This window comes from Symphalangus syndactylus, chromosome 7, assembly GCF_028878055.3.
Source record: "Symphalangus syndactylus isolate Jambi chromosome 7, NHGRI_mSymSyn1-v2.1_pri, whole genome shotgun sequence".
In the NCBI taxonomy this organism is placed as follows: Eukaryota; Metazoa; Chordata; class Mammalia; order Primates; family Hylobatidae; genus Symphalangus; species Symphalangus syndactylus.
The window spans coordinates 65438336-65457909 of record NC_072429.2 but is presented as its reverse complement, the minus strand read 5'-3'; the positions used below and the strand labels follow the sequence as shown (position 1 = coordinate 65457909).

Sequence of the window (19574 nt, the reverse complement as noted above, 5' to 3'; positions counted from 1 at the left end):
TCACTGAATGGTAGGTAGCCTGCATAAGCCAACCCAAGCCATCCTATAGCTCTTCTGTAATTCTCAAGAACCTAATGACAAATGGAATTTCTGTGAAAATGGTAATTAAATTCTCCTGAGTAGCTGGGACCACAGGTACATGCCACCATATCCAGCTAATGTTTGTAATTTTAGTAGAGATGGGGTTTCACCACATTGCCCAGGCTGGTCTTGAATTCCTGGTCTCAAGTGATCCACCTGCCTTGGCCTCCAAAAATGCTGGGATTACAGGCAAGAGCCACCATGCCCGCTCTATTCCAACTATTATGGTCATCTTGTGAGCCAGAATTTGGTTATGTAGATGGGTAATTGTTAAAAAAAAACAAAAACCAAAATGAGTAGGTTTTCAGGTTGTATCAAATCAGACACATTTGATACATTTGTGGATTTTAGAGTATGATTTAGCCACTTACTTTGTCTGATCATGTAAAAATTGTCATTCTTTTTAGATATTTTCTGTTTTGGGGTGTTTCTCCCTCACAAAAAGAGAAAAAAAATTGTGATTTCTGAGCTGTAGAAAAGATAAAAACCAGGTTATTTCCTTGGATTTTCTTTTTGAAGACCTTTTTTGTTTCTTGCAGAAAAAAAGGTAAAACAGCACTGTTTAATAGAAATTTGGTGAGAGCCACACATGTAATTATATATTTTCTAGCATTCCCTGGCATTCACACTGAAAATGAATAAAAAGAAAAGGGGAAATTCATTTTAAAACTAGACTTTATTTAACTCAATATATTCAACACCTGTTTATTTTAACTTGTGGTCTTGAGCCATAATTCAGTGCTCCACAGCTACTGTTTTAAGAAGCGCAGCCAGGCTGTGATGGAGGAGAAGCCAGTGGGGCAAGAGGCTAAGAGGAGAGATTGGAGGGATGGAGGGCAGAACTCCCTCCATGTGATGGGGAGAAGGTTCCACTCAGTGCCGAGAAGAAGACGCATACAGCCATGCCCATGCTATTGAGCCACTTTATGAATGCTTTAAAAAAATCTCCTGATTATCATAATTCATAATTTACAGAATTGTTGTGAGAACTAAATAATATGTGTAAAGCACTTGGGAAATTTCTGGTGAATATTAAATGCCTGATTAATGTTAAAACACACAAACACACCTTTATAAAAAACTTCAGGGTGACTTGCAGTGCCTGTGGGGACTTCGAACGTTTCCAAGCCCACATGTTAGTTTCTGCTGCTGCCCTTGAGGAATTTGTATTGACATTTGACTTACTTTTAAAAACCTCATGTTAGCAGGATGAATAAATTTTCTTATTTTTGTTTCTTCTGCTTTCCTCCATTCTTCCTTTCCTGATTTTGTTGATTACGTACAGTTTTCCTGCTGAGCTAGATGAATCTCTGGCGATGAAAAGGGTACATGGGAGAGATAAAAACAGTCCCTTTTTTTTTGTTCACAGAAATATCCAAGAATGTTGCTGAAAGCATTTACAGTTACACTTATAGCTTTTTGATGATTCAAAATTGAAGCATTAATGTACCTAATTACCAAAAAATCAGGGATATGGATGGGAGATATATTGTTGGGTGTATGTAGACATTACTTGGGTCTGTCAAATGCTGGCTGCCACAAAATACAACCAAAATAATCTATTGATAAAACAAAACTGAGTTTACCTTGACAGAATCTTAACAGCATGTGAGGAAAGGGGGCTAGCAAGCATAGGGTATTTATGTGATTTGAGGGGTCTGGCTTAACGAGGGCCCTTGAATGTGAGGGTGTGATTAGAATTGGGCAAGTTCACAACTTAACAATTTAGGAGAAAGATACACAGCAAAGCCAAGGTTTCAAAGTGAGTCTCAAAGAGTAAACAATCACTTGACATGAATGAGTGTCCCGAGAAGGGGTATTTATTCTGAGAGTACATTGAGTAGTTCTAGTTTTATCTGGTTCAGGTAAATGGATTGTTAGGAAGTTCTTGGAACAGGTAATGAAGATGTTTTCCATTTTTTATCCTGGGCAAGAATTTCCTGGAATAGTAAATTCATGTTAATGGAGCCAATCCCATAGCAGAGGCTTGTCCATGCAGACATTGACCCGTGGCCCAGGCACACAGCCAGCTGTGTGGGTGTGGATGTTTTTGGTCCTTGGGTCTTTGATGAGACACAGAACTTGAGCGTTCTCTCTCATATTTTTGAAATTCAAGTATACTAGTCTCAGGGATCACTATTTACAAAGATTTCTGATGGTTAAAAGTTTGATCCTTTAGGAGCATTATTAAAGTGTGTCTTCATACATTTTGTGTTGCTATAAAGGAATACGGGAGGCTGGATAATTTATGAAGACAAGAGATTTATTTGGCTCACGGCTCTGCAGGCTGTACATGAAGCCCCGTGCCGGCATCCACTCTGGTGAGGGTCTCAGGAAGCTTGCCTTCATGGGGAAAGTTGAAGGGGGTCTGGACTGTGCAGAGGTCACGTGGCGACAGAGGAAGCAGGGCGGAGTGAGGTGCCCAGCTCTCCTCAACAACCAGCTCTCTCAATGAATGGAATGATAACTCACTCACTCCCCACCCCCATAGGGGCATTAATCTATTCATGGGGAATTCATCTTCATGACCCAAACACCTCCCATTAGGCCCCACCTCCAACACTGGGGATTACATTTCCCCATAAGGTTTCTGGAGTCAAATATCCAAACCAGAGCAGCATGACATATCCCCAAAGTGCCACTCACACTTTCAAATATCTAACCCATAAATCTGACCCTGGATTTCATTTAAAACTGAACAAGGCCATCAGTTACAGAAGGAAAATGACTACATTTATATATGAGAATATACATCTGAGTGGAAAACTCTACTAAAACAGCAGCTGTTTCTGAAGAGCAGGGAACTTTACATTCTCTTTATGTTTTAAATATTTAATAGCTGGTAAAGGTCAGGACAAACTGTCTTTTTATTTATCGGAGGCCAATTCAAAACTGTCAAGCATGCACAAAGCAGCTAATGACAGAACAAAATAATTACATTGTTTTGCTCTAAAAACAATAAAAAAGGGCGATTTGCATTTTTCTTATTTTTGGCTATTTATTATAAGCAATATTAAGATTTTTCAATCCCAATTCATCAAATACATTATTAGGATGTCACATTTTGATGATATGCTTTTACAAGAAAAATACATCATAGAGTGTGGTATAAATGTGAAAATGATGCTTCTTTGAACAACTTTTACTGGAATGGGCCCTGGCATATATCTTAACTGTTTCTTGCTGAATGACTGTGCACAGAGGCTGGTAAGGTGCTGGCCAGCACAGCAAGTATGGCTAAATGCAGTCTTGGCGGCCTGCAGAAGGGACAGGAGCTTGCCTCTGGGTCAGAGTTGAGTTGAATACTGACCCTGCTACTTATCTCTGGGGCATCAAACAATGATTAGAGTTTACCCTCTCTAACCCTCGGTTGTCTCTTATTGCAATGCTGATCATAATAATTCTGTTGCAGCGTGGCCATGAAGCTTACAAGAGGGAATTCAGGGATGTACTTGTTATCATAGTGTTAAGATTGAGGAATATTGGAATATGTCTGGATCCTGGTATGTATGTATCTTAATCTTACCTCATTCTTATTTTCTTTCCTCCAGATGAAACTACATCTGACAGGTGATGAGACAGATCCTGTTGGTTAGAGCACCTAGGTTGAGAGGTCTACATGAGACTCAATTATTTCTAAATGTGTGAGTCAGTGAGTCCTGCTATTGTCCTCATTAGAGAAGGACTACCCACAATAGAATTGTTTTTGTAAAAATAGTGAGAAGGGGCTTGCCTTGCTTTAATCAAGCACATCTGGGGTGGAATCCTGGCTGCACTGTTTCCTAGTTTTACGGTCTTGAGCAAGTTACTAACTTTGCTAAACACCAGTTTCCTCATCAGTTTAATTGTGCATGGTGATATTTGCTTGATACATTTTGTGAGACGAAGTATACAAAACATCACTGATTGTGTCTGACAGCGTGGATAGTTATTAGCCAATTAAATCTGCTTACTTTATAATTATCTGCTGAATAATGAGAGGAAATAGCAGGGCACTTTTCCCAGACCACAATAAAATGAATGTAATGTGTGGAAAGAGATGTAGAAAACATTAGTTTTTACAAATATTAATAAAATATTTATGTACTATAACAAGTTAATTTTTAAAACTTTTTCTAATGGGGAAAATCAAATAATTATTCACCCCCTTCTTTTTATTCAGGTCCTTGGTTCCAGTAGAAGGGTTTTAGTCCTGTGTCTGAAGGCCCCAGGACTTTTCTTGGGATGGTAACGATAGTCTCTATACACTGGCCTGAAAATGATCACGGGAACACTCGTTACCAGTTTTTATTTGTACCATACCCCACATACACAGCACTGAACACAATTTTCTTGCCCTGATGTATGAAATGTTAATCATCTGAATTGCTGAAACAAATTATCTGCAGTGAAAATCTGATCTTGTCATTCTCTGATTTAAAATTTTTCTTTCACATGCTGAAGTCTGTGGAAATTAGAACTCTTTAGCATGCCAGTCTACTATATGACCTCCTCCTCTTCCCACTCACCTGGGCTTTGGCCTCTCATCTTCTCACTTCTCACCAATTTTTCAATGTTTTAAATACATTAGGCTGCTGCCTTGGTGATTGTCATACTTTTGCACATGCTGTTGTCACTGTCTGCAGCACCTTTTCTCAAACTTTCCCTGCTGAATCAGAAGCAGTATTCTTCCCGGAAACCCAGCTTTGTTAGGTAACCCTCACATGGTTTCCACAGGAGCCTGTGTGTACCCAAACCGAAATACCTATCACTTATTTCATTGTCTCCCACGTGGCTGAACTCTCACGGGAGTAAGGAAGTGGGCCCGGCATAAACGTGTTCCAAGTAAACATCTTTTTGATGAATGGATGACTCTTACTCACCATTTCCAGTAAGACTAGTGCTCTTCTTATGACACGTTGTTGACAGAGTTGTAGACACTACTCATTTGTATAAAATCCCAATCAGAGGCCAGGCGTGGTAGCTCACGCTTGTAATCCCAGCACTTTGGGAGGCTGAGGTGGGTGGATCACCTGAGGTCAGGAGTTCGAGACCAGCCTGACCAAGATGGTGCAACCCCATCTCTACTAAGTACAAAAAATTAGCCAGGCGTGGTGGCGCATGCCTGTAATCCCAGCTACCTGGGAGCCTGAGGCAGGAGAATTGCTTGAACCCGGGAGGTGGAGTTTGCAGTGAGCTGAGATTGTGCCATCAGACTCCAGTCCGGGCAACAAGAGCGAAACTCTATCTCAAAAAAAAATTAAAAAAATAAAGTCTCAATCAGGGCAAGATGGACATGCTTGGCTAAGGATAAGCTAAGAGCCTGACTGAGCAGATTTGCATTTTGTGATCCATTTTATGCGCATCTTCAACCCGTGAGTGTGGTGACTAAATGAAAGCTGTATTGTGCATTAATGGTTATGTTTTGGCTCCTGGTAAATGAAGGTCTCCCAAGTACAACTCTGACTTTCCTCTTTGGACCCAGACTTCCCTTCGGTCAATTTGGCTTCATTACATGGGTTAAATAGATTTTTTTTTAACCAGATCAAATGTAAGTGGAAATTTATTCTAGAGATGTATGCATCTGGGCAGAAACTGAAAAATTAAATTAGGCTAACTATTTGACATTAGATAGAAAGAACACAAAAGCAGAAGAGGTGCTATCAATAATTTATTATTATTTTTCTTTAATTCAAGTTTCTTTAATTTTAGCTTATATGAATCTAGAGATATACTCTGTATCCAAAGTAATTTTGGAATCAGGAGGGTGGGCCTTCTATCTTGCCACTTATTAGACTTGAGTAAATTTGCTGCTACTGCTAGCAAAGGTGTTCCTTATGTCAAAGCATTCCCTGTTCTGGAGGTGAATGCCACATCAAAGGCAGTGACAGCTTGTCAACTGGCTAAAAGTCCTGTCCACTTTAAGGCAAACAAACGGGCTGTCAGAACAGAAATGTCTCCGAATGACTGGCAGGCTCAAGTGCACTCTGGGGACCTCACCAGGGCTCGTTCTGGACAGTGGATTCCATGGGAAGGGGATACTAGTCTCTAGATAACAGCCTGAGAAAGATGACATCAAAACTCATTATCAATTTTTATTTCCTACCATACACCAAATGTACAGCACTGAACACAATTTTGTTGCTTTGATGTAAGAAATATTAAGTGTTCGGAGAAACAGTATACAAACAAACTACCTCAAATTAAAAAAATGCATACATCATTGCCTTTTTGTTGTTTACAAAAGACCCAATTTACAGTATTGATCATTAACATAGTTGAAAAGAAAACAAATTCAGTGCACGTTACAAAACACATCAAGTACAAAGTAGGCAAATAAATACAAACATACTTCACAAAACATCCTGCTCAAACTATGCAAACACAAATAAATTAACCTGAAGTCATAGTAAATTATAGTAATAAATATGTAGGTTGGTAAGAGATTTCTTTTAAATTAAATAAAATGTATAACAAACTTGTTAAAATATTTAGCAAATTAAACATTTGTCTTTGTAATAAGTGAGCTCATTTGTATGCATCTATGAAGTACTGTATAGCAAAATGTTTGCAAGTACATAACTGTAATAGAAAATTTTGTTTGGTGTCCCATTTATAATAGACAGTGCATATGGTAGCTCATTTTTTAAAATTGATTTTTAAATAAACACCGTTTCTACCTAAGAACAGACAGTTCATCTTCACTAAACTAAGATTCAAGAGTTCAAATGAACTCCAAACCAAAGATAAGCCCCACTGAATGCATAACAATGACCAAAGTTTCATGGGAGTGGAATTATTGTTGAGTATTGTTTTTCATTTGTGCAGGTAACAGTAATAACAGTGGAATATATCAAGCCTGTGAATGCCATCACTTTCCATCTAAATATCCATGAGGTTAATAAAAAATAAACACTTTTGTTTATAGCACAGAAAATTAAGCCCACACTAAGTTCATGTGTACATTTACACAGAGGCACGTCTGCACATGAAATGTGTGTGCACACCAAAAAGGCAGTTTAGCTGGTTGTCTATACCTTTTCCTTAAAAAAAATAAATATAAAAAAACTTTTGAAACAATGCTTAACTACTTTACAGTCCCTGAAATAGACATTGCCTTTACTATAGCAACTATGAAACTCTGATCCATTCAGAAATTCAAGATTGTGGGCTCAATTTGAAGTGTGGATGAGTCTCTGTGTGTGTGTGTGTCTGTGTGTAAGTATGCCTGTGTGTGTGAGTGTGTGTGTGTATGTTTTGTAGCACTTGAAGTTCTATGGCAAGATTTCTATCAAATTGAATGTTGTCTTGTTTCCTATGGAGGGTGAGACCCAAGTTGCCAGTGTTTGAAGTAATCATTCAGATTGGAGTAGCATTTTTTCATGTATTACTATATTTTCCATTCCTTTCCAGTCAACCCAGTAAGATAAATGCTATTTCAGGGGATATGGTATCTACAAAATTTTTCATTTGGATGTGTTTGTATTTGCTAAGTACAAATCTACACCAATATTGTCACTTGTATATTGTACCAACATATGGCAGGAAAGCCTGGCTGGTCACACCAAGTCTTATTTTTCATCTTGGGATACGAGTTGCCAACGATCTGATATGACTTGAAAAACAAACAGACAAATCTGCATCACTAAAAAAGCTTATGTTTCTTTAAAACATTTCAAATAAATAATTCATATTAACGAAAACCGTCCAGCCAAGTCGAATACTTTGCTGATTGCTATATTTAATTATTGCTAACAAATTCTGAGCAGGCTGTTTTCCAGCATCCTGTGCTTTTGTGAGTGCGGATTGCCCACTAGTGGGCGCCATTTGTCTTCTTATTCCTTCCGTGCAGCTCACCTTACCGCAAACTCATTTATAAATACAAAAACCAGTGAAAGGTGGGGGAAGAAGTGTGCAATAAAAATCAAACACAACTATAGTGCAGTCCTTAGACAAGGATTTCCTTCACCCTCTCCTGTTTCCTCATTAAAACCCAGCAAGAAAGATGACTTGAGACTAGCATTTCTATTTAAATCCTATTGGAAAATAAATTAATAAACACGCTTGTAAAAATATGGCAGACTTCAAAATGCAGTTAAAAGATAAAAAACTCTTTGATTAGTAATAAATAAATTATAAAAATGTCACATTTATTTTACATATACTTTACAAAAAAAGAGTACAATGAAGAAATAAAAGAAAAACATATGAAAATAAATAAGATCTAATAATTGACTGCATTGCTTTTAATCCAAGAAGTCTATCATAGTTTTTCTTTCCTTTTTATATCAGCTGGGGAAAACAAAATTAGTGCAATGTTGCAAATTGTAAATGCAGTACGGCAACCTCCACGCCTTAGCAGTACACGAACCTCTAACAGATCCATCTGGAGTTTACTGCTGTTGGTAATTTCTGTTGCCCAGCAGCGCTGTGATCCTACACATGGATACCCTTCACTGCCTGTTTGATACTTTCCAGTAGAGCTTTGCATTCCGGGGAATAGTCCCGTTCCAGATTGCTGTACATGTCTGTGAGTGTATTTACATATGCTTCAAAATTCTGCTCACTGATAGGTCCCTAAATGGAGACAAAACACATTGACCCAGTCACAGTGATTCAGGCTGAGGGAAAAGAAGGACCCAGTGACATTGAAGATCAGTGATCTGGGAGTCGGGAGGGAAGGCAAGGGTGCATATGGCTGCTGGAGTTGCAGGGGATGGAGAGAGACGGAGTGTGTGTGGGATTCATCTGTTCACCCTTAATTCAGGAGACGAATGTGACTGGCTTGTACAATATTTGGGGTTGATTTGGAGCACATAAAGTATATGTCTGGCTATGGACTTGGCCTCCACAAAACTTTTCTACTTCTCTTGGGAGGCAGCCTCAGCCCTGATAGCACATGCCTTGCACAACATATGCCTCCTGTTTGTGGAAGGTGAATATTTGTGAGGCTGGGAAGGAAGGGTTGCTTGTTCTAAGTGGTGCCTTTAACAGCACTGGGCAGAAACTTAAGGAATTCAAGATTTGAGCAAGTTGCTCGGTAACAGTTGTGATGGAAAATTTTCCTCCTCCATCCTCAGACCCTTTTAGCCTGTGTCTCTCCCGTGGCATCATTGTAATACACTTTTAAAAATTTCTGAGTCTCTGTAGGCAGAATATCAGTTTCACAAAGTTTAAATTTATTCATCCAGTTTTTTTTTTTTTTTTTTTTTTTTGGAGACAGAGTCTTGCTCTATTGTCCCAGCTGGAGTGCAGTGATGCAATCTCAGCTCACTGCAACTTCCACCTCCTGGGTTCAAGCGATTCTCCTGCCTCAGCCCCCCAAGTAGCTGGGATTACAGGAGTGCACCACCACTCCCAGTTAATTTTTGTATTTTTAGTAAAGATGTGATTTCACCATGTTGGCCAGGCTGGTCTCAAACACTTGACCTCAGGTGACCTACCCGCCTCCGCCTCCCAAAGTGCTGGGATTACAGGCGTGAGCCACCATGCTTGGCCTCCCTGTTCTTTTTGTATGTTTTGGTCTCTCCTTTACCCAGTGTGATGCTTCAAGGAGAGCACATGCTGGATACGTGTAAGTTTCACACAAATGTGAAACGGAATGACTGTCACAAGGGGAATGCTACTCAGTCATTTCTGTTGCCACCATTTTCCCTCCTTTTTAAAAACACGTGATATGAGACTTACTTCTCAAGGTGCTTGGAAGAAAGGACATTTAAATGGCAAAGTATTACCATTGTTGCTATTTAAGGAAACAAGCTTTCTAAATTTGAAGCTATTTGGTTGTGCTCTGCTCGGCAAAGCGCTGATCTAAATTATTAATATTGTCCAATCGTGATTCTCTGTCCCCTTCTCTTTCCTGCCTTTGCTGTGCCTTGTGTTTCTTGGAGAGTCAGGGAATTGGATGGGAACCCAGGTAGCACAGTGGATAAAGGCCACTCTGCAGGGCTGGGCCCACTTGCCTTGTGTTAGCTTTGGAAACTTGATCAAACTAAGTAAGCTCTCTGAGCCCTGATTTCCTCAACTATGGAATGGGAATACTAATGCTCGCTCTTTGGTGCTTTTGTAACATTTTGTGTGATCAGCACTAAAAATCACCACTAGAGTGCCCTGTGTGGTGAGTATACAAGGCACAAGATAACTTGTGTGGTACCTATTTTTTATGGCAGTGGTGAAGAAGAAAATACTAAGGGATGCATATTCAAAGTATGATTTATGCAACATTAATAAATAACATTACAATGATTTTTAATAATTATCTTAATCCTTACCATAGTGGTATCATTTATTTTGCTTTGCGTTCATTATTACATTATTGATTTTTTGACTGGTGGGAGTCAAGAAACATATTTGGAATTGGTTAACATAAGAACTCCATGCTAGGAACTTGGGTAAAATTAAGGGGCTTAATGTTTTAACCAAAGCCAATTATATTTCTTTATCACATTGCTGCTTCTATAAATAATTTCATACATAAAATTGGCATCTTTGGAAAAATTATTCTAAAAACTTAGGTTCTGAGGAAATTAAAAGCATTTAGCAATGTAGTCTCTCCTCCAAAGATTTGTCTGTATTTAAGAATATGTAAAAGAAGCTAATTTTCTATGAATTCCAAATACAGTCATGCAATGCATAACAACATCTCAGTTAATGGCAGACTGAATATATGATGATAGTCCCATAAGATAACAATAGCATATTTTTATGGTTTAGATATGTTTTTCCACGTTTAGATACACAAATACGAGTAATTACCTAAAGTATTCAGTACACTAACATGCTGTGCAGGTGGGTAACCTCAGAGCGGTAGGCTGTACCATATAGCCCGGGTGCACAGTAAGTAAAGTAGGGTCTGCCATCTAGGTTTGCGGAAGTTCACTGTATGATGTTCACACAACGTCAAAATTACCTAATGACACATTTCTTAGAACGTGTGCCCATTATTAAGTGATGGAGGACTATAGTTGCATACTTAAAAGACATGCTTAGATTTTGAAAATGAGGATTCCGTGTTCATTTTTTTTTTGCTTTTTATTTTATATGAGGAGAACTGAAGTAGGTTCTTCATACTTTCGTATGAAGAAAGCACCTAGTCCATTGGGAATTGAACATTTTTGGTTACAGTTCCTGATTTGGGTGGATGATGCAAATAATGGTCTCAGATTTTGTAAGACATGGAATCTTATACTTGGAAATACATTTTCACTGAGGGAGTTTTGCCCTTCAACTTTCACATGATATTATGAACCAAGCTTTAAAAAATCCTTTGTTTTTAAATGACTTTGGCCTCTAAAAACTTCTTGGCCTTAATATAATTTAAATAAATGTATCTACCACATTCCCAGAGAGGAAGATTACTCTAAGCCAGACTGTGATGAAGTGTGGTCACTCTCTGACTGCTCACAGGTCTCTTCAAAGCTCAGTCGTGGCAACCCCGTGGGTAAATGCATGATGACACTGCAAACGCTTGTAATGGAACAGCAAGGTTCTGGCCTTGAACTTACCATCTGTGGAAGCTGGATGTCGGCAAGGCTTGAAATGAGAGCTTGGCTCAGACCTGCCAGCTCTTTCAGCAGACTTTCATTGTTCTGTTCTATGAGTTTGTTCTCCTCCTCTATCGTCTTTAAGTTGCTCTCCATAGACGTGATCTACAAGAGAAATAACTTGGGAATGTGAGTAGTGGAGTTTGGAAGGAGCTCAAAAGGTTTCTCCCTGAAGGAAAACGCACCAAGTGCATCTGAACACTAAGAGACGCATGCGTGCAACTTCTCGGCATGAAGCTGCAGCCCCACTGGATTGTTTGAAGTGCTGGAATCACATCCCCAAATTTTTATCTTCAGCGCAGACTTCCTCATGAATTGTAGAACTTCTCCACATGGCTGTATGATGGATATCTCAAACTCAACATGCTTAAAGCAAACTTTGCTATTTTCCCCAAACCTGCTCCATCCACTGTCTCCCTTTTCCAGCCAGCAGCAACTGAACTGTAGTACAGATCCCCCATGGCTCTTTCTTTCATACCTCACCTCCACTGGCGCCTCCTTCAAAATATCCGGGATGGGACCACTGTCCCCTCCACACTGCTGCCCCCTGGGTGCAGCCACCAGTGTGACTGTGCTGCCTTCTCATGGGTGGCCCTGTGTTTGCCATTACCCCACCTAATCTCTTCTGGGCCTTTCCTCAACACAGCCACCAATATGAGCCTCTTAAAATGCAAGTCAGCATGTCAATCAGATGGGATTATGTTACACGTTGGCTCAAAACTGTGCTACAGTTCTGCACACATTCAGAATAAAACCCAAGGTCTTTAAAATGGCCTAAGATGCCTCATGTGAGCTGCCCTGTTGTCTCTGAGACTATTCTCCTGTGACCTGCCCCACCCACCTCACACACCTGCGGCCACACTTCCCTTTGCTAATTCTCAAATCCCCACACCTTCTCATGATGAGCACTTTTGCGCTTGCAGGGTTTCTTCTGTCTGAAACACTCCTTCTCCATACCTGTTTGGCTAACTCCCTCATTCCTCAAGTCTTTGCGATGGCTTTCTTCTCCCTGGGGGCTGGTGGTCCCATTTAGTATTGAAATACAGCCACTTGCCCAGCCTCCTGCCATTCTAGCATACAACACCATTGATCATTTATGACTTTTTTGTTTATTGTCTGCTTCCTCCTTCTAGACTCTAAGTCTCGGGAGGGCAGAGGGCTTTGTGTTTTTTGCTAATGGTTTTCTAGAGGAATTCCCATGATTTCTAGAAAAAAGTACCAATCTGTGGACCAGATGGCCATTAATTGATGATGGCAACACTGGTCACTCTGGGTAAGGAAACCAAAATTTCAGATGGTTTAAAACCCTTTGTCTTAAGCTGTTGTGTGAGGACTTCCAAGAGATCCAGTAACCATGGTGGTATAAAAAATCCTGCATTTCAGAAGAGGAGAGACGGGAAGGGGAGAAAGACAGTCCTATGCTCTGTCTCATTCTTTTGCTGCTAACTTGTTGCGAGAGTTATGATTCGTGTTTTAAAAATCTTGGACTGAACCGTTGATTTCCAGGAGATGAGGCAGACATCACAAAGAAGAATGCAGAATTGAGAAATTGCTTGGGCTTTTAGGTGAAGAATTTGCTCAAGAAAATGTTCAGTAGGATCTATTCCTAATAAATACTTACACATTCAGAGGTGTTCCAAAAACATTAAATGAAAAAGTTGCTATATTTTACTTGAATTTTGAATAAAACCAAGGATTTTTATCTTTCCATCACATTTTTTTTCTAATGTACCAGAGACTCCTTGGTTATAAGATGATCTGCCTTGTTTGCTTATGAAACCTTTGATGCGACCAGGGCAAAAACATGAGAAAGCTTGCCCACAGCTACTGAATAAATGGTAACCTGTGATGATCCACCTATTCAGAATTTTACAATAATTATGGAATCTAGAAACACTCAGCATATTGACTCTAAGATATTATATATTTTCACACAAGCTTTAAAAAGTTCAATGTTTTGTTTCCACCAAAGATTATGGTTACATTAAGGATCATGAATTACATTTTTTTTTTTTTTTTTTTTACCTGGGTCTGAAGTTTCATCATATCTGCTTCAATTTTAAGGTTGGATTCATTCAGTTCCTTTATTTCTTCATCCAAATGCCTAATTTCTTCATCACTCTCTATTCCTGTAAAGAGTAAGACTACCTTGGTTCGAAATGAAGACTGTTAACAAATGAGTCATTACATGTTTAATTTGTGATTTGCTACTTGAAAATGAGACTTTCATTTAAAGTGTTTTTACCAAAACAATACATAGCCAGGATTCTGAAAAAGTGGATAAGAGAAGTTACAGATTTAATTTATTGGTAAGAAAGAAAAGCGGGAGTAGAAAAGTGCCACCGTTGCATGTAGCTCAGTTATGTCCCCTGGTGCTGCCAGACGCATTTGTAAATATGTCTTCAATTACATCTCACCGCACCCTACAGCGGGACTCGCTCCATTATACCTTCCTCACATATGAAGACACCAAGCCCAGAGAGGTTAAATGAGGCCTCAGGAATCACTGACAGAAGTTAAATAACCTGCCCAAGTTCAAATTAAGAGGCAGAGCTGGGATTAAACATCAAAGCCCTTGCATTCTCTTATTCAAAATGCTGCAAGGACAGTTTTATGCTGAGTAATTAAATATCTGATTAGTTGAGTTAGACCTTAGGACCCATGATGGGTGGCAGAGCTGCAGGGATGCTGGCAGGTGAATTAGAGTCCAGAGACCCATTGGCAGAGTCTTCCACATGGACATGGATGAGGAAAATGTAATTTAGGGGGAAGGACATCAGCTTGGGAGTTTGACTCCTGTTCTGCAACTTGGGCAACTTACTTATCTTCTTTGTGCTTCAGTATCCTCTTCTGTAAAATAGGCATGATATCTACACTGTGAGAATGAATGCAATAAAATGTAGAGCGCTAAACATGCCACAGGCTCTCAATGAATGGGGGTTATTTCCCATGATTACTTTGTAGAAGGAGTATGACTACATTTGAAAGGTTTCAAGGACCTGGGGAAGGTAGTTAATATTAAGGGTGTGGGAAGCAGGATTGGAGGTAATTTACCTCCTAGAAGAATGAGTCTGAACAAGAGTGACAATGAAGAAGGACATGTGAACTTCCACATAGAGACTTCATAGGAGCCATTTCATGAGAGGAGGAAAAAGGGTACTTGGCCTGACAATTGGTTGGAAAGAGATCTGGGCTCTTATACTTCCCTAGGGTGACTACTTTGGGAAATAATCCATTGCCTCCTGAGGGCGGATGCTCACATTCTCTATGACCCTACAATTTCTTCCTTAGGTACACACCCAAAACAAATGGTTGTACACAGGAGGCATGCATAAGGTGTACACAGCAGTATTGCTCGCCAAAAGCACAACTTGAAAGGAAACCACATGCCCACCAAAAACAACACAGGTGACTTTTAGTAATTTAGTGCGAAGAGAAAAAAGTAAGCCGAAAGTTACATCACATACAGCATGATAAAACATCTGGCTATTCTGTGGGTACTTACTGCTTTATTAAAAGTAACTACTGAATAAAGTGAGCCATGCATGGATCAATGAAGAGAGTGTGTCATAAGATTGATATAACTCTGGGCTCTAAGATTTAATGAAAAAAGGAAAACAAACCAACATATAAGACTTAGGTACCTTAGTAGTTAGACCAGTTTGAATATGAGTCAACAGTATGACATGGCTACTAAGAAAACAACCAACAGTTACCCAGGACCATACTCATGGAACTATAGTATCTGGGACTCAGGATTCATTCTGCACTGGCCAGCTGTGTCTGGAGAATTGCACTGCATCTTGGAGCCCCATATTTTATTGGTTGGTGTGCTGGTACAGGGATCGCCTCTCAGACAATTGGTGGGTAAGAGCTGGGGCAGAAAGGACTGAAATATCTGGATTCTCAATGAAACAGGTATTTGGAGTGCTATCAGCACTTGAAATTTTTCTGATTTGAGCAATTGAAAACTTCCATTGCTATAAATTTCTTTGACATATTGTTTTTCTTTTCTGTCTTTTTACAGTAAAATTCTACCTCAAAGAATGCTATTTTCTTACATAACATCTGGTGAGGCAGACAAAAACCAAGGAGATGCTTGTAAAACATGAAGTGTTCTGAAGGAAGCACAAAGGGTTCTGGGAGGCCCTTCACTGGAGAAAATGCACTCCTTTCAAGACTTTCAAGATCGGAAGGAGGCAGGCCTGTGAAAAACCAGCCAGCAGCTGAGCATCCAAGAGGAGGGAGGAAGCCCAGAGCCCGGGCTGGGAAGGGAGTGAGTGCCCCGTGGACAGCAAGAAAGTGAATGATGGGAGCAGGCCATGGGGACATCCTAGGAGCTTAGGTTTATTCCAAGTGCAACAGGACCCAGGGAAGGGTTTTAGGTAGGGGAGCTGGGGTGATCGAGCTTAATTTTCACAAACATAATTTGGAGTTTTGAGTAGAGGATAGATTGGAGAAGAGACAGAGCAGAAGCGAGGAGACCCATGAGGAGATGATTGCTGGAGTCCTGGCTGGGTGTAGGCAAGAGAGGTCAAGAGAAGGAGACAGACTCAGGATCTAATCTGTAGGCAGAATTTGCAGGACTTGTGAGGGCTGGAGGTCGGGGGTGAGAGAAGAGAGGAATCGACCGAGAAGAGAGGAATCAACCCTGACTGCTTGTTTCTGCCAGAGCAGGTGAGTAACTGTAGAGCTGTCTCTGTGATAAGGCAGACTGGGAGGCTGAAACTTGTGGTAGGATAAGTAAAAGTTCAATTTTGGCTAAGTTATGAGTGCTTATGAGAAGACTGTTTAAGTGACAGCCTGGGTTCTTGGTTCTGAGATTTCGTTAGGATTATGTTTCGCTGAGGGCCAATGTTCCTGAAGACACCCCAGCCTCTTAATCAAGATGGGGCTGTTTAGAAGATGCCTAATAACAAAAGATGGCTGGAGCTTGTGTGGGAAGATCATAAGATGAGATCTCAAAAAAGAAACATTATCATGGGATCTAATATGTAACAGGCTCCCTATACATGCTCATAGAATTAATCAATGAAGGAACTAATGTTTTTATTATAATTTCTGGGATCTGGGGAGCTATTTTAGCCACAGGATCAAATTCCACTAATTCCTTGTAATGTTTCCTGTTAACATATCACTTTATCTGTTTCCACGGAGTCACTCATCTGCCAAACTTCTTTCCATGCACACAGTCTTTTAGAACCTTTGGATTTCACTCTGCACTTCCAAATATTAACTCGTATGATCCTCATTTAAAAACCATGAGGTAGAAACACGTATTACTTCAAAGTATGGATGGGAAACCAAGGTACAAAGTAAGTGGTACAGCGGGGATTCAAATATAAGCTCTCTGGTTCCAGAATACGTTATTTTAACCATGAAAATACTATCTTTATTCATAGATGTTTCATCTGTTTTGGAAGTATCAGTAAAAGGTGTGCCCTGATGTTTACAGACATAATTCTAGTAGAGTGTTGGAGTAGCTAGGTATTGCTGATTATCACGGAAACCACATACACTATCCACTAAATTATTATTATTATTATTATTTGAGTCAGAGTCTCACTCTGTCGCCAGGCTGCAGTGCAGTAGCGCGATCTCTGCTCACTGCAACCTCTGCCTCCCAGGTTCAAGCGATTCTCCTGCCTCAGCCTCCTTAGTAGCTGAGACTACAGGCATACGCCATCATGCCCAGCTAATTTTTTTATTTTTAGTAAAGACGGAGTTTCACCATGTTGGCCAGGACGGTCTCAATCTCTCGACCTGGTGATCCACGCGCCTTGCCTCCCAAAGTGCTGGGATTACAAGCGTGAGCCACTGTGCCTAGCCTCCGCTAAATATTTTACTTAACTGTTTAGCGACTTTGATTCTTTATATAATCCATTTATGTAAAAGCAATAGATGATGCTTTCTTTTCATTAAATAATTCTAATGTTTATTTGTTACTAATCTGTGCCTAATTTGCATATTTGGGGATTATATCATATATTATATTTTCTTTATATTCTGTATAATTATGCAAGCTATGTATATACCTGTATAGAGCAAGTATTCCCAACATATGAGGCTTTAAGTACTATAGTTATGTTTTTTCATATTATACAAATGAAGCAATTCTATTACATTTCAAACAAATTCTATTTCTTGAGTGAACTTCTATATTTATTTATTTATTTATTTTTTAGATGGAGTCTTACTCTGTCACCCAGGCTGGAGTGCAGTGGCATGATCTTGGCTCACTGCAACCTGTGCCCTCCGAATTCAAGCTGCCTCAGCCTCCTGAGTAGCTGGGATTACAGGCGCCTGCCACCACACCTAGCTAATGTTTTTTTTTTTGTATTTTTAGTAGAGACAGGGTTTCACCGTGTTGGCCAGGCTGGTCTTGAACTCCTGACCTTGTGATCCACCCTTCTCGGCCTCCCAAAGTTCTGGGATTAAGGCGTGAGCCACCGTGCCCGGCCAAACTTTTATTTTTAAATTGAGTTTACATACCAAAATTGTACTTTTTTTTTATTTAGGGGAAAATAAGTTAACGTAAATTTAGCTATTTAGTTACTAAAGGAGTGAGGAGAGTTAATATCCAGAAATAAATGATATATAACAATATTTAGGACACACTATTTTGTCACGTGAGAAGAGCTAGAAGGAGCTCCTAAATGCAAGACCATATACATAGATCAATTATCATAACTTCTGCTTGTTTCTACAAAGCACAGAAGGACGGGCATTCTTTCTTATACAGATGGCCTAATTTTATTATCAAGGGCTAGTAAAGGTCTTTAAAAATTAACGTCGCAATTTAATTATGGCAAGGATGGAGAACTAAGGATCAATTATTCTAAAATTAATGTACACATTTTTTGATATAGACCTTCCATGTTTGAAATGGTTTGTACATAATATTCCCCTAAAATATTATCTAATTCAACTAATTGCATGAATGATTTATACCTAGTTTAAATTAACATAGTATGCTAAAGGTAAAGCCATATGCACTTTGTATTTCATTGCAATTTGATTTGATGTTTTTAATGTCTGAAGGTGTGTTGGTTTACATCTACTTTAAAGATCATCCAGAAAACAATTATTGTGGCCACACTTTAAGGTAAGGGATCATGAAACACAGCATTGTTAGAGCAGACCACCAAATCACTTTAGGTCCTTCTTGGCCTTCAATGAACCACTGACCTGAATTCAGGTGGGCTTTTTCTCATGCAAAGTCATTGTAGGTTCTTAAGCTTTACAGAGCATCAGCTTCTACTTTCTTGGATTGTAAAACGTGTATTTTTCCAGTTAGTTACCTGTCCACATAGAATGACTGCACCCTGACACTTGTCAGTGGGTTCAACCCAGCTCGCTGCTGCTTTATGTTCTTTGAAAGCTCAGCTGAAGATGTTGGACATATAGGGACCCTTTGAAGTGTATGTGCTCAGCCCTGCTGCTCCTGGGTCTCTGTGCAAGTCTATTGCGGGTTCAGACAGACCACCTGCTGCTGGCCCCCTGCAAAGCTCTATCATAATTTGATGTAATGCCGCCAGATAACTGTTTTGTTTTTATCTTTCTTAGGAGTGGCCTTGTAATTTATATTCTGTTTACAGTATGGATGGTAGTGGTGTTCTCATAATGAGAACTCATAAGAAATATTTTCTTCATGCACTGGGTTCCAGAAGGAGTTTTGCTCTGAGTTTACTTACTACCATGTGATTCACATGGCGATTATAGCTTTCTTTTTTGTTGGCTTCTAAAAGGCAAGGTCAAATTTGCAATCCTTATTTACCCAGCAAGAAATGACACTTCACACACGTCTTAGTGTCCTCAGGCTTGCTCCGTCTTGCATTCTTTGACTTTCCTTTGTCTCATTTTTGAATTAATTTTTTTTTGAGACAGAGTCTCACTCAGTTGCCCAGGCTGGAGTGCAGTGGTGCTTTCTTGGCTCACTGCAACCTCTGCCTCCGGGGTTCAAGCAATTCC

General features: G+C 39.6%; 1 protein-coding gene across 8 annotated transcripts in view; it reads right to left on the bottom strand.

Annotated features, from left to right (window-relative positions):
* Positions 1–6142: 6142 nt before the first annotated feature.
* ST18 (ST18 C2H2C-type zinc finger transcription factor) overlaps positions 6143–19574 on the bottom strand; it is a 110685-nt gene continuing 97253 nt past the window's right edge. For all 8 annotated transcript variants that reach the window (XM_063642813.1, XM_055286438.2, XM_055286445.2 and 5 more), the window contains 3 exons: positions 13629–13732; positions 11565–11708; positions 6143–8637 (listed from right to left, as the gene is read on the bottom strand). In XM_063642813.1, the coding sequence (XP_063498883.1) occupies positions 8497–8637; positions 11565–11708; positions 13629–13732 (389 nt within the window). In that variant the 3' untranslated portion in view covers positions 6143–8496. The remainder of the gene's footprint in view (positions 8638–11564; positions 11709–13628; positions 13733–19574) is intronic.